This window comes from Cryptotermes secundus, unplaced genomic scaffold, assembly GCF_002891405.2.
Source record: "Cryptotermes secundus unplaced genomic scaffold, Csec_1.0 scaffold1115, whole genome shotgun sequence".
In the NCBI taxonomy this organism is placed as follows: domain Eukaryota; kingdom Metazoa; phylum Arthropoda; class Insecta; order Blattodea; family Kalotermitidae; genus Cryptotermes; species Cryptotermes secundus.
In genome coordinates, this window is record NW_019733848.1 from 358,079 (window position 1) to 372,618 (window position 14,540).

Sequence of the window (14,540 nt, forward strand, 5' to 3'; positions counted from 1 at the left end):
AAAAATCCTTGCATTCTTTCACCCCTACCCTAGAACATTGTGTTAGCATAATGGGACCAAAAAATGCAGAGCTCGGTTCACACTAGTGTGAAAATAGTCTTACAACTCACCATGTGAAACAAAAGTGAATGAATATTAAACAACATATAAGCCTCAAGAAAGCCTCAGTAGCCCTGGTTAAGCCGCAAACCGGTTTATCCACCCCCGGATATTCGAGAGTTGAGTGTATTTTGATGGCTGATGTGGATCTGCGTAAATGTATGTGAATACCTTGTAATATGATGCGATAAAACCACACTCCACGAACTTAACGACTCTACAGTGTTTGTGTGTGTGTGTGTATATATATATGATGAACAAAAAAGAACAAAAAAATCTATCAACAAACAGTCACTTTACTTTGACCAGGAGCAAGTTCTTCTGTCAGATTACAGGGCAGTACTGGTGCTTAGAGATTTCTTAAACAAAAATTCAATTCTTATCATGATAAATTTATTCACAGTATATACATCTATATTACATTGTTATATCCTGTAACAAACTTGCCAGTTCTTGTGTGACAGAAATATAAAAAGGTATCCATACAAAATATAATGTAAGTAAAAATAAATACAAAACTGTGGATTAAGTCACAGACTCAATCATAAGGAAACTTCTGAGATGTATGTACATATTTGATTGAGATTTATGTTTTGCAGTCTGATAACTTGTCACTTCTGTTTATATAAAATCTGATTGTGGATAAAAAGCATGACTTTCCAGGTGTGACAGTTTGCACACACAAAAAATACCTGCCAAAAATGTATATTAACATGGCTATTACATCTAAAGGTAATTGTTTTACAAACATGTGAAATGGCAGTTTTGATTTTACAGTCCCCATCACTTAATATGAAGGACGTGATTCCCATAGCCATGAAGTTCTGCATGCTATTTATCACAGGCTAACGAGTCAGACAGTGTTTCATAAGTGCAAGTTTGACAGCAGACATCCAGTTGGCACTTGCCTGAGCCCACGTGCTACACATTAAGGAACACATACACTAGTATTTTGTGCCTCAACTTTCACATTACTTTCGGGTTCTCTATAAGAACTTTATCAGGCAAATGCAACAAACTATACCAAATAAACTATCAAAACAACATCAGCTTAACACACAAGGAGCTGGAAAATTTTCACACTCCTTACTGCTTAAGAGGCTTACATATTTGCAGCCATACATTTGAGCATGTTATATACAGTATCTGAAATTATAAGAGCTGTGATACAGTATGCAGTAAACCCTGAGAGCTTGCCTCAGCAACTGCATCTCTCTCCCAGTAGGGGAACTCCTCAACACACAAAGTTCCTTGCGCTTCACCTCTTGATATCTGTTCTCTCAGCAACTGCATCTATAACCCTGTATAATTTATATATATTTGAAAAGGTGGCACAACTACAAAACCATTTTGAAACCTTCTGGTTCATTTTACAAAATAATAACCTTTAGGCTTGGCATGGAGAGGACCATTACCTGGTTTTCTAATTACAGAACTTGTTGCCAGTGGGACTGTTCTCTCGCTTCTAGGAAACTTTCTGCCTGCAGCTAGGCTGCAGCCCCTCTATCTCTGCAGTGTGGTATTCTTTCAGAACTTTTATGACCAGAGAGCGTAATCTGCTGATTTCTGCATCTTTGTCCGCTAACTGAGCTTCTAAGCGACATACTTGCATACGAAGAACGCTATGGGCATCCACTTGAGCAGCCTTTTGCCTTCGAGCTTTATGTGGGTTGTAGCTGTAACCTGAGCAGAGGAAGAATGATTTTTAGATTGTAGTTTTCCATTAAAAATTACAAAACAAATTTATAAGTTATGCTATTTGCCAGATATAATTAGAATGATAAATTCAGAGATGAGATGGCCATGGAGCAAGAATCAGGGAGAATAGGAACACATGTAGGATACTGGTGGGAAAGCTAGAAGGAAAGAAATCACTAGGAAGACCTGGACATAGGTGAGAGGATAAAATTAAGATGGAATGGCATACACTGGACTGATCTGACTCAGGGTAGGAACTAATGGATGGTGGGGTTCCATAAAATGTTGGGAAATTCGTGAGTAGCTGAGCAACTGGCAGTTTCTCAAGAAGGACTCAGCTCCATGGAGTTAGTCAGTTAATATTCCATTAATGGTTCTCACCACACCACTGGCATGCAAGAGAGAAGGCAACCCAAACACATGCAATTTCTGGACCAAATACCTGAAGCTGCCTCTGCAACAGTGCTCCTGAACGGCTACAGAGGACTATATGCCTATTTGCCTGTTTCTACAGTTCTGTACCCCACATTTTCTTTTTGTTCTGTGTAAAACTGGTAAGTAATGACAAACTTTCAAACATTAACAAAATGTTTAAAAGGTACATGTGGGAACTCTCAAAAGAGACAGTGCAACTGCAGGAGCTGCAATCCTGCGTTATTTGAGCTCAAGTTCCCACTGGCCCCAGTAAGGGGCCCTTCCCAGGGTTAAGTGGCAGGTAGACAGGACTCATTAGCCATGGTAGGCAACCTGTCTGAAGGAAGGAAACCCTGAATAAAAACCCCTGGTCTCCCAAGATAGGGGATTTTGCAACAGGCTGGTGACCAGCTCGAGTGTAAAAGGTTTACAAGGGTGACTTATAATTCTGAAAAATTGTGACTTGATGTTTGAGGACTGAATGGGGCAACAAGCTCAACCCTTCCAAATGATTATGATGAACAAAATGTTTTAAAGAATTACTGTTAAGACTGTAATAATTTCACGCCTGGCAAAGGAATCTGCTACCCTCTTAATGACTCTAAGGGTTCATTACCGTGTTCACAAGTGATCGCCACTGGACCCTAACCTATGGCAGATAAAGAGAAGACACTGGCCGCCAAAGCCTTGTTTTTACATCATTATGAACCTGTTGTGCAAGCAGTTCAGTAATAAACAATGACACACTTTACTGCAAAGCCCGATGATGGTCAAATGACCAAAACATGTAGCCCAGTAACATTTCAATAAACTTAAATTACTGAAAACAAATGTTGTGACAGATAGATATGCCTTATCTTCCTTGGCAGCCAGAATATCACTCTACATTTTTAGCCTACAAACTCTTTGATGAACAGTCTCACATTGAAATATTATTTAGAAAGGGAAATAGTTAAAAAAAAAAAAATACGGATTTCTCCCAGAAATAGTTCTGTTAAATTTGTCTATACCAACAGCAAATTTTGCGTTCTAACTACGTAGGAAATTGTCACTTCTTATAAAGCTGAATATGATGAATATAAGAGATTTCAGTGTGAAAAAACTTCTGGGGGTGGTAAACAGTAAATTAAAACAACCAAGGAAATCAAATCTTAATTTTATAAGACATTCTTGTACTCATTACATGGAAGTGGGACTAAACTTACAAAGCGCCACGTTTTTAGTAAAACTGAAGTGGCAGAAGAGGATATTTCAAAACAATATTAAAATGTATTTAGCTAAATGTGTGTTCAATAATTGGAACAGATGATTACAACAAAATGGTCAACCTCTTCAATGGAATGGACAGTGACTGGTGCCTAAAAACTGCACTTCAGTTAGAAACCTAATAAATTGTACAGGACTGAAAAAAAGTGCCAAAAATAGTAGAAGGCATTTTAGAGGTCAGGCAAAAGAAATCATTACAAATTGTGCAACATATACCACTCCTATCTTCACTTCTGGCAGCCACTTCCCACATACTGACTGCAAGTGGACTTAAAATACCAGTATTCTACACACCTCATTGCATCACAATCTTTCCTGCCCATACTTTTAAGTTCCTAAAATAACAGTAATTATTCATTATTTTGTTATCAGTTTAATAATGAGGGAATGCTAATCTTTGGCTGTCATGCAAACAAAAATTAAAATCAAAGTAACATTATCCCTTCGTTTTGAACGGTAGTAACTAAGATTTGGGCATCAGCATAAAATTCGTAGTCGCCCGGAAATTTCCTCCTGTCCAACAGGTGCAGGTAAACAGTTCAGAACCAACCGCAACATACTCAACAAACTTAAACCAAACACATGGTTAGACACAAAGGCATGACGTAACATAACCTGAATGAAACATTTAGAAGCATCTAATATATCTAAAAGAAAGCAGTGCAGACTCCTTGAACACACCCTGTACTTATGATGATGACTGGTTAGACCAAAACATGTTGTGAAGTAGAGTAGAAGGAAGAGACACAGAAACCTAGTGGATTCTGACCGAGTTGCACAAGGACAGATAAGAATCATAACAGTATTCAAGGAACAGACAGAGTAAAATCTGAGACACATCCAACACCAACAACTTGATAAAAATGTGTTTACACGTTAGACTTTGAATATGGCCATGCAACAGTAATACTTACTGATTTCACATAAATTCTTCAAAATGAGATCCTCCATGTCCAATGTATAAAGCTGTGATTCTCAACTTTGAATCAGACCATTCCTGTTAACAAGTTAATATCTTAAATTTACTGGCCTTGGAACAGTCCGTACTGAGCTGAACTGTAAGGTATTGGGACCACACAGGATTATGGGTTTTGAAAAGTGTGTTGTGGCATACATGCTGAGAGTCAGAATTTTGGAGCCAGGAGAGACAGCCGCTGCTAAGGAACGGCTCTGAAAACATGCCTTTTGCTAGGCTACTACTGTGCAAGCATGTGATAATACCAGAGCCATTGCTAAGCAATGTGTGCACACAACAATGAAGGAACTGTGGGAAGCAGCATTGCAGTAGCTGAACCCAGAGGAAGGGGAACGTGACAGAGAACACTAGTCTGTGTGATAGCGATTTGTAAAGTGCAATCACGAGTTGTGTCCAATAAGCCCAATTACCAAACCAACAGTGGTGTGAAAGGACACACCTGTCTATCAATCCAATCAAGATGGTGACTGTACCCTTTACTAGGAAGAGGATTGTAAAGGGGCTCAAGGAACCAATCCTCTTCAGTAAAGTGACCCGGCTATCCGGTAAAGTCAAGTACCTTAGATTAACATTAGACAAGAGGCTGACATGGAAACAACAGCTGGATAAAGCTACTGACAAAGCCTATAAAGCCTTCTGGACATGCAGAGGCACGTTTAGGAAGACTTGGGGACTGACACCAAAGGTGGTATACCGGATATACACTGCAGTGGTAAGACCCATAATCACCTATGGTGGCCTACAGTCAAACTCAAAACAAGTCAGGCAGAAGTTAGCAAACTGCAAAGGACGGCCTGCTTGGGAATTACGGGAGCAATGAGAACAGCTCCAACAGCTGCAATGGAAATCCTACTAGGACTCCCTCCACTGCATCTGCAGATGGAAGCAGAGGCCAAGTTAGGAAATTACAGATTACGTTGCAATGTTCAATGGAGACCTAAATCCGAAGGATTTGGACATGCATACATGACTCAGGACACGAAAAAAGAACCCATCCTACTGACGGGATCTGATAAAATGCTACTGAAACATGTTTATGATACACCCTTCATGATCAGAATTCCTGATAGAAGTGAATGGAAAGAGGGGTTTCAACCTGATGGGGGGGGGGGACTAATCTAGTTTATGGATGGTTCCAAGACAAATAAAGGCACTGGAGCTAGAATGTATTGTGATGGAACGAGGTGGAAGCATACCTTCAGCATTGGTCAGTACACAACAGTATTCCAGGCAGAGGTATATGCCATTGAGGCATGCACAGTTGAGAATTTAGATAGGAACTATAGAAATAAGAACATCTACATATATCCTATCAGACAGTCAAGCTGCAAGCACTTGGTACACATGAAATCACTTCAAAATTGGTTTGGGACAGCCATCAATCCCTCATACAACTGGCCAGACATAACAGAGTTCAACTGATATGGGTGCCAGGTCATGAGGGTATTGCAGGGAATGAAACTGCAGATCAACTGGCAAAAACGGATCTGAACAGCCATTCATAGGACCTGAACATGCTTGTGGCATCTCAATTGGAGTTGCCAAAAAAAGTGATCAGGGACTTGACCGATAGAAATCATAAAAACTACTGCGAATCTATAATTGGACTCAAACAGGCAAAGAGTTTTATAGCAGGACCCTCTGCTAGAAGAACAAAGGATCTGTTGAGATTAAAGAGAGATCAACTAAGCTGGGTGGTAGGATTACTTACTGGACACTGCCATCTAAAATGACACCTTTTCAAGTTCGGACTGGCAGACAGCCCAACTTGTGAAAGGTGCCTACAAGAAAACGAAACAGCCACACACATCCTGTGTGATTGTGAGCCCATAGCTTATTTAAAAGATTTCGTCACTTGGGTCAGTCTTTTATGGAACCAAGTGATTTTTATGATGGCCCGATAAGCAGGGTCCTACACTTTATTAAAAGTGTAGGATTAATAAAGGGCTAATCCAAGGGGAAGCACAACAGGTCATTGAAGGTAGCAGTGGGGGGGGCCGATTTTTATGGCCCACCCCTTACATACATACATGCGTCATGTGACTGGTTCGGTACTCAAACTGGACAAACACAGACAGCGCGGAGATATGAGAGACCTCCTTTATCCCCAAGAAAAGGGACTAGCCTAATAACAAAGGTGCCAATAATGACAATTACCTGAAAATGGGAGTAAAGGAAACACCCAGCATGTCAGGTTTATACATCTGAATGGACAACGTATAATATAGCAGTGACAATGAATTAGCTGATATCACAAACACTTCTTTTGGTACTTTAAGACCTCTCATGTGTGTACAACCATGTGACCAGAGTCCACAGAGGTGCACAGGGGTTACATTCCCTCAAAGTGATTCATGTAGCTTCGAGTTAGAAATCTGCTTTGCAGTGTTATATGCTGCCACCTGATATCAAAACTGTTGATCAATCTCACTTGTTATTCTGCTTTGAATCTCGACCTCATGATCGAGTATCCTGAAATTGGAGCTGAGTCCTTCTTGGCAAGTGGCCAGCCACTCAAGCTACTCCAGATTTTCCAAACATTTCATGGAACCCAAACCTTCATTACAGTGTTCACAACAGCCTTTCACCCGAACCTATTCTGACCCATATTGGACCAGTCCATACCACTCCATTCTATCTCTCTAAGATACATTTTAATACTATCCTCCCACATATATTGATGTCTTCCTAGTGCTCTCTTCCTTTCTGGCTTTTCCAACAAATCCTAGATTGATTCCTCTTTTCCCCCATGTGTGCTACACACTGAGATATTCAATGTCTGATTCTTTCTCTCTATACAAAAAAAGTTTTGCAGGCATTAGACTTGTAAACAATTACGAAACTTCAGGTTAACACAGAAGCGAATTGTTGAGCATTGACACCTTGCATGAATGTAAGTTACACAATTCATTACAAAGGAACAGCAAATCTTCTGTCTCAGTGCATCGTGTATATTCTCTGTGTACTGACATTTTGATGCAGATGTGTTAAGTGTAAAGGACAGGGTTCATGAGTGACTATTTATGCCCATCATTTTTGTTGGATATGGCACTAAAAGTGGGCCTCAATGCATCATTCTACAATATAGGCCTAGATAGGAATACAGGAGAAAGCAGAGGAATTTCAGAGGATGAAAGTTTATATTACACATGATGAGATTTACAGAATATTGGGGCAAATCACTTACCAGGATGTTTCAGGCTGTGTTCTTTGGCTGCGAGTTGCTGCAGATCATGGTATTTTTGCCTCTCCTCTACTGGTAAGGCATTCCACATTAGACCAAGTCTGAAAATCATGAAAGGAAACGCTTGTAAAACAAGTCAGAATTCTATGAGGATGCGAGGGTTGGTGCAAGAACATCTTCACTGGTACTACGGAAAGAAGTTCTGTGGATGGTAGAGATAACTGCAGTGCAGTGAGGTAATCTGCTACTGACCCTCGCCAGCAGAATTATTCTTAGTTTCGGGACCTGTCATGACTCATGACTTATTTGTTCCAAGACTCTTATGTGTTTTGAAATGGGACCTCCTCTTTGACAGCGCTCAAATCTTCCCCCTTTATCCCACTGTTATATTCCCCTCCATCCCCTTGTAGCCTATGTCAACCAAAGGACTTTGTAGCTAGTGAAAGTCATCATAGTGTTATAACCACCAATGTTCTTGTGAACAGAATGTTCAGACAATCAAACAGGGGTGTAGGCAATTATGGTGGATGCAGAAACGTAGCAGCTACAAGGAGATTTTCCATCCATGGGACTTTATTCTGTAGCAACAACATAGGCTCCATCTACTACAAGAACAAGGTAGCATCACTGTCAGTGATATAGATTGTTATGGCATCATTAGAAAGCTGCTGATTTCATTTTTAACATACTTCACTTATTCATAAATCAGTTGGATTTTCAGACCTACTCACGCATGACATTTTCCCCCTTAAGTTTGCCTATACAAGGTATGATGTAACCTCATTCATAGAGTAGGTGGGAGGCTACAAGGTGTTATGTGATTTCAGAAAATGGTTCAGCATGTGCTTGTGGATCAGAACATATGGACTCGCATATTACAGGGAGCAGAAATGACACATTCAGTTCCAAATGTGGCTGTCAGCTCTTTCACTGAACCATTCATAATCAGACTTAAGTCACCTATGCATTAATTGAGATTACTGATAAGTCACTGTTTATGTTTATTTATTATAGGGGCAGGGTGGTCATATACTCTCATTACTTGCAGTAAAGAAAATCATATATTGGTTTTTATCACACAGTACAAGTGTAATATTGTGAATAATAATAAATAAAATGTAACAACAACACCCATTAATATAGGACACAGGCCTTCGGTTATCTGGTAGGTATGCTTGTCCTCCTTCATTCTCAGAACAGAGTACCATGCTACACGGGACATTGTTGGAGCATTTCAGGGGTGTCCTGAATTGAAGCAACAATAAGTGGTTCTTGGAAGTCATCAATGTTTCCATAATGCTACCATGCAAAAATCTCCTTTACATAAGCCCATTTTCTCTCAAGATAACAAGACCTTGTGTCCATCCTTTGCTATATAGATGGCACTTCATGTAGTTGGACATTAGTTTAATTCTCCTATCATAAATAACGGAGCAAGGATAGCTCAGTCATTGTGGTGTCTGGATGACTGAGGAATCAGGGTTTGATTCCTCATAGGATCAGTAGGTATTCTCTTTCCCACATGTCCAGACCAGCCTTCTGCTTATCGGGAGCCCTTTCCATAGGGCTGAAGCTGAATATTCTTCCGTATGTATTGTCACTATTAAGAATGCATGGAAATATACACACATTCTTTGTTACTGTCTACTTGGTGAGGTGCTTAATGAAGCACAGGGACAACTTCATGTTTCTTTTATTTTGTGAAATATATCACATATCAAACAAGTCAGGAAATGCTGCCATTCAACAACAATGTTGGTTGAAATAGAACAGGAAATAAGAGACAATTTACATGAAGACCTATATGCATTTCTGTGCCCATCTTGAGGGCAAGTGTTTAAAATCGGTTCAAGAGGTGATTAAGCAAAAAGGGTAGACAAAATTAAACACACAAGTTATGTTCAGTGCATTTCTTCAGATCTGCAAATAGGTGAACAAAAAATCTTCTGCCGACTCCTTCCGTGCAACTCGAGATCTGGATAATATACATCAAAAGTCTTGGCATCAATGTGTTGAAAGTTTCAATACTGGCGATCTAATGTTAGCATCTCAACAGTTGGACAAATTTTGGAAAAATAAGAAGGTATGGAGGGAGAAAATGGAGACGTTCACAAAAAATTAATGTGCAAGTTCAGATTCTCGGCCATATTAATCCCACAACGAAGTTCATTTAAGGTCATATATGGAATGTTTTCATGTGTATCACCAGCTGCCAATCAAACATTATATAAAAACCTTAAGTAATTTTAATAAAACAGAAGGATCACCATTTGAAATGTTGTGCACTACATCACGGAATACAGCACCTCCACTCTTACTTTACCTGATATAATTTGCATCAAAGTTACTTTCCTGCAAGTTATTCTCAGAAGATTCAACAAGCAACTGACATGGCTTAACAGTGGATTTCAGTTAATCACTTTCCTTGCTGTTTAAAAATTTTTTGCATCTGGAACCATTTCAAAAATACATTAATTTCTTATCACCCAAATAATTTATAATAAAGATAAAGTTGTCCCTGTACCTGCTTAATTAAGAGCTAATGCCATGAAGACATATGAGGGACTGGAGGGATTGTTCCACAATTATTGACCTTGGCACTGGATAGGGGTGAGTGGCCGGTCAGCTTCATGCTCTGGCAGCTTTGCCTCCTGGGGAAATAGTGCCCAGTATCCACTGCACAGGAGACATTGGTGGGCCTCAGAGCCAGTCAGGATGCTTTCAACTAGAGAAAAATCTGTCAACCCTGCCCACAATTGAACCCCGGATATCCAGCCCAAAGCCCATCACTATACTGACTCAGCTATCCTGCCGCCTAATAATCTTATCAGTAGTGAAAGTTACCGCTTACCTCATGCTGATGTCTGTGCTTCTTTCTGTAGTATACAGAGCAGCAATCTTCTTTCTCCACTCTCTAGAAAATAAAATATATGCATTGGGAGGCCGCTTTATTTTATTTCCACAAGCTGGCCTTCCCTCTTGCGATGGCTCCATCTGGAGGAAAAGAAACAAAACATTCTGTAAGTGACACTGGTCCACAAACTCTTTCATTCTGAGGCTCTCTTTTTGTGACTGTCATAAAATAGCAACTAATGGGCATATTGAAAATAGGGACAGAAATACACACAATACACACACTGATAGAAATTTAACAGAACATATTTAAATAATTTGGTCTATACAAAATCTATTCAAGTCAATATTTAAATAATTTATGGAGTTGTGCAAAAAATGCACCTTTACTTAAAAATTTCTGACAGTACACAGCACCAAGGTTGTAATGATCAATAATAATATTGTTCCTTTCTGTTCTGGGGTTGACTCAGTCTCATGCATCACTTTCCCCCTTCTTGGTTAATGGGTAAGTGCTGGTAAAATTGCAGTGATTTCAGATTTCGATGCTGGTCTCTTTCGCCAGTTCGTATTATTGTCTTCTGTGAAATCGATTTTAATGGCCCAGGCAGTAAGTGGTAAAATATGCAGTTTAAAGAGGTTAAGTGTGCTGTTCACTTGCCACATTCACCTGCTGGCTTCTAGTTACGTTTACTCTTCAAACCCTGAATATGGAAAATATACACTGCTCCAAATCATGTCGTTCTCCACGAACTAAATGGAATTACACCCGACATCCACAGGCAACTCAATGGGCCTAAGCGGACTGAGGTTTTCAGCCATAGCAAAACAGACCTGATATGAGATTATTTTTGCAGAAACACAATTTCACTGCCACCATGAGACACTAAAGCATTCTAGATGCAGCCAAAATTCGGTTATCATTGCCTTCTCAAAGAAAAAGCCAAACCTACATACTGAGAATATTAAACACAAACTTGAAAATAATAGACACATATATTTCTCAAGTTTTCCGTCCTAAATTACTACATATATATTAAATATCTCGAAGAGAAATACTAAGAAGAAACGACCTTCGGATCTGAGGTATGCCCAACAACGGAAGGGTATTACTGCAAATTAGGTCGTACTGTTAATTACTACCCTAGCATTAATTATTTAATCTGAAATTATTCATTATTTATCCTCCATATAATTGTCAAAACCGATATATACTGTATTATATTGTAACGTGTTTTGTTACTGACGACGCCGTTCACATTAATTGGTTTATTTAACAACCTAGAGATCGTAACTACAATTATTTATAACACTGTTACGAGTATACACAATTTACAAACCCTACACAGTATTCTATTCACTTTATCTTCAGTAGTCTTCACGTATTAATTACGTGGGAGCTATACAAGTGTCACTAAATTACACAATCCCAATACCTTCTCAGCTATCACTGATTATCACACTTTACGGTAGTATTTCCGTGTTCAAGACCAGTACTGTCACTCCTGACCGCTCCTGATCCTCCTGATCACGTAACTGTCTCGCATACCCCTCAACCAGCTTTCTATACCTTTCACTGTTGCCCGTGTCAGCCACGTCACCTCGAGGGGGAGGGGGAAGAGCGCTGACACCTGCCACGACAGCGCTGGGGACGGAGGGGGTGTCCACCATTGCGCAACACGTCGCAATCTATATGTGCTTGTAGTTACTATAGGATTCTGACGATGGTGTATAACACACAGACAAATTGGGTTTTCGGACTTTATCCATCGTCCTGGTTTTAAGATAACTAAGAAAAACACGACGTTTCGGAAACTGGATCTGTTTCCGTCCTCAGGTGAGGGAAAACACCTATTCTGTTGGGTCCTTCAGAAAGAGCTAGCTGATGAGGCACCGGCTAAACAGTAAGTAAACAATACAACTATATCATAGATACCAAAATTAATAGTGGAACAATAAATTTAATGCCATTATTCTTACATTTCCAAGCAGTTACATGTACAAAAGTATAGAATGTGCCATTATGTCCGAGGGAATATAACAAAATTGCAAGAACTTGATGATATTAACCGAATTTTTAACTTTATTTTACGCCATAAGTTTCGTGTTTATAATATAGTTCATTGTATTTTTATAATGTAATAATTATCGAGTATCCGCCTTTACCATCTCAAATGCAGTTCAGAAGTGTGAATATGTATTCACGTGTTTGGCTGATGATGGCTTTAATAGCCGAAAAATGTAGCTGAGCTAATTTTAGCCTTGATCATTGTATTGTTGTGTTGCGACGGACTCTAATAAATAATTGTAAACGAATGCAACTTCTTAATTGTGGCATATAGTACGAATTCATCATCATACAAAGAAATATATCTAGCGTCACATACCATATCGATTAGTAGCATAATTATCCAACATTAATCAACTATTTTCAACCAAATACTTTAATTCATTCTAATATAATTCAATAAATTTCCCGTTTATGTAAAATCGTAACTCTCACAGCAGTTCTGTGGCTTGTATTGATACCTGGAGCGTAAATGTCACCGGTCTACTTCCACTTCTCGATTATGAACGATATACGATACTATATTACTTTCCATTATTATCTAACAAATTCGGTTTTTTGTTATAACAGTCAATGAATTCTCTAAAGTGCCGTCTCAAGTTGATTTTCTAAATTTAATTTACAACACATTACAAAAATCAAACATAATCTCACATGCAAAATTTCAATACAGTGAAACCTCGATCTATCGTTCAATTTCTGTGGTCCCTGAACAAATCGTATTTAAACTATGGAAATAAAACCCGCCTGTATCGTTCGGAATTCTTGGTCCCCATGAATGTTAATCCCGCATTGATCGTTTTTAAGAAAATGCAACACCACACAATGTTAGTAAGCATTGGTAGTAGTAAAAGCGGTTGATGTTTTTGAAACGTGGTATAGAAAGATGCAGTACCGTCAAAATGTGGTATGTGACCTTGAATGAGTCTTACCTGCAAAACAATGAGCATGAGCGATAAGGGGATGCCGAGAGGCCGAGAGCCTACCAGCTAGGAAAACTTTCCTGTATGTTAGTGTGAATCGTGTGAATCAACTCAGTTCGCGATTTCGCCTGGTTGAGTTTATAGTCATCGCGTGTTCGATCCTCGACGTGCTTCGTATTATTGTTAGCGTCATCAACAATTTTCTCCCACATGGCGTTTCCTGTGAAAAAAGTTCGGACTTCAGAAGAACGACTGCGCATTATAGAAGAGGTGGAAAAAACCCCATCAGAGAAGAGGACTGACATAGCCAAGCGACTAGGCCTGCCACCAACCCTAAATTCGATTATCGCAAAGAAAAGGGAGATCTGAGAGCTGGCTGATAAGTGTGATACGTCAGCCAAGAAGAGGAAGATGGGCAAGGAGTGTCCCTACAGCAAGCTGGAAAATGTCCTCTTTGCCTGGTACCAGTAGTAACGCAAATTGGACCTGAGAGTGGAAATATTATCACTGGTTTACGTTTTTTTATTTAGTTAATACATATAGGCAAATGTAACCGTTTTCATTCATTTTATATAGGCCTCGCACATATCGTTTCTTTCGGGACCCCCGACGAAAACGAATCGAGGTTTCACTGTATACTGAAATACGAGTACATATCTTTCAGCATGGAAGCAAAGCGAGATACTGATCAAAAGGAAACTAATTTCTGTTAGATATAATCTCTCTCTCTCCAGTATGAGTTATTCACCAGTTCTTATTGTGGTATGAGGAACAGTTGGGCCACTTATCCCAAAAATATGTTTCAGACTAATACATACACTTACCTTGATGCTCATGCCTTTTCCATGTTCACTCCTAACATGAAAAAGTATTTGAAGTGAAGCTGCTTGGTGTGTTGTGACTTCAGGATGATGCAGTTCTTTGGCCATTTTCACCCCATGGCTATGGACAGATGCAAGCTTCCATGTCTGCTTTATCGTTACTGAACACTGAATTAAATACCTAAACATGGTCCTTTGTTGCAATTATAACTGGCAGAGTTGATATAAAACAGGGGAG

At 39.3% G+C, this 14,540-nt stretch overlaps 1 protein-coding gene across 6 annotated transcripts; it reads right to left on the minus strand.

Moving 5' to 3' along the window:
• Positions 1 to 242: 242 nt before the first annotated feature.
• On the minus strand, positions 243 to 12,106 carry LOC111868307 (sex-determining region Y protein-like). Of its 6 annotated transcripts, XR_002843487.2 has the most exons (5): positions 11,927 to 12,106; positions 10,489 to 10,631; positions 7,641 to 7,738; positions 4,392 to 4,474; positions 244 to 1,782 (listed from the first exon to the last, which is right to left on the minus strand). XR_002843487.2 is itself a non-coding variant. In XM_023858846.2 (4 exons), the coding sequence occupies exons 2-4, from the start codon at positions 10,629 to 10,631 to the stop codon at positions 1,565 to 1,567; spliced, it is 459 nt and encodes a 152-aa protein (XP_023714614.1). In that variant the 5' UTR covers positions 11,927 to 12,102; the 3' UTR covers positions 243 to 1,564. The 6 variants fall into 6 exon arrangements, 5 of the variants coding, with proteins under 5 accessions (XP_023714614.1, XP_023714617.1, XP_023714616.1 ...); XM_023858846.2 differs by lacking the exon at positions 4,392 to 4,474 and having other exon boundaries at positions 243 to 1,782; positions 11,927 to 12,102; XM_023858849.2 differs by lacking the exons at positions 4,392 to 4,474; positions 11,927 to 12,106 and adding an exon at positions 11,325 to 11,580 and having other exon boundaries at positions 243 to 1,782.
• Positions 12,107 to 14,540: the final 2,434 nt, after the last annotated feature.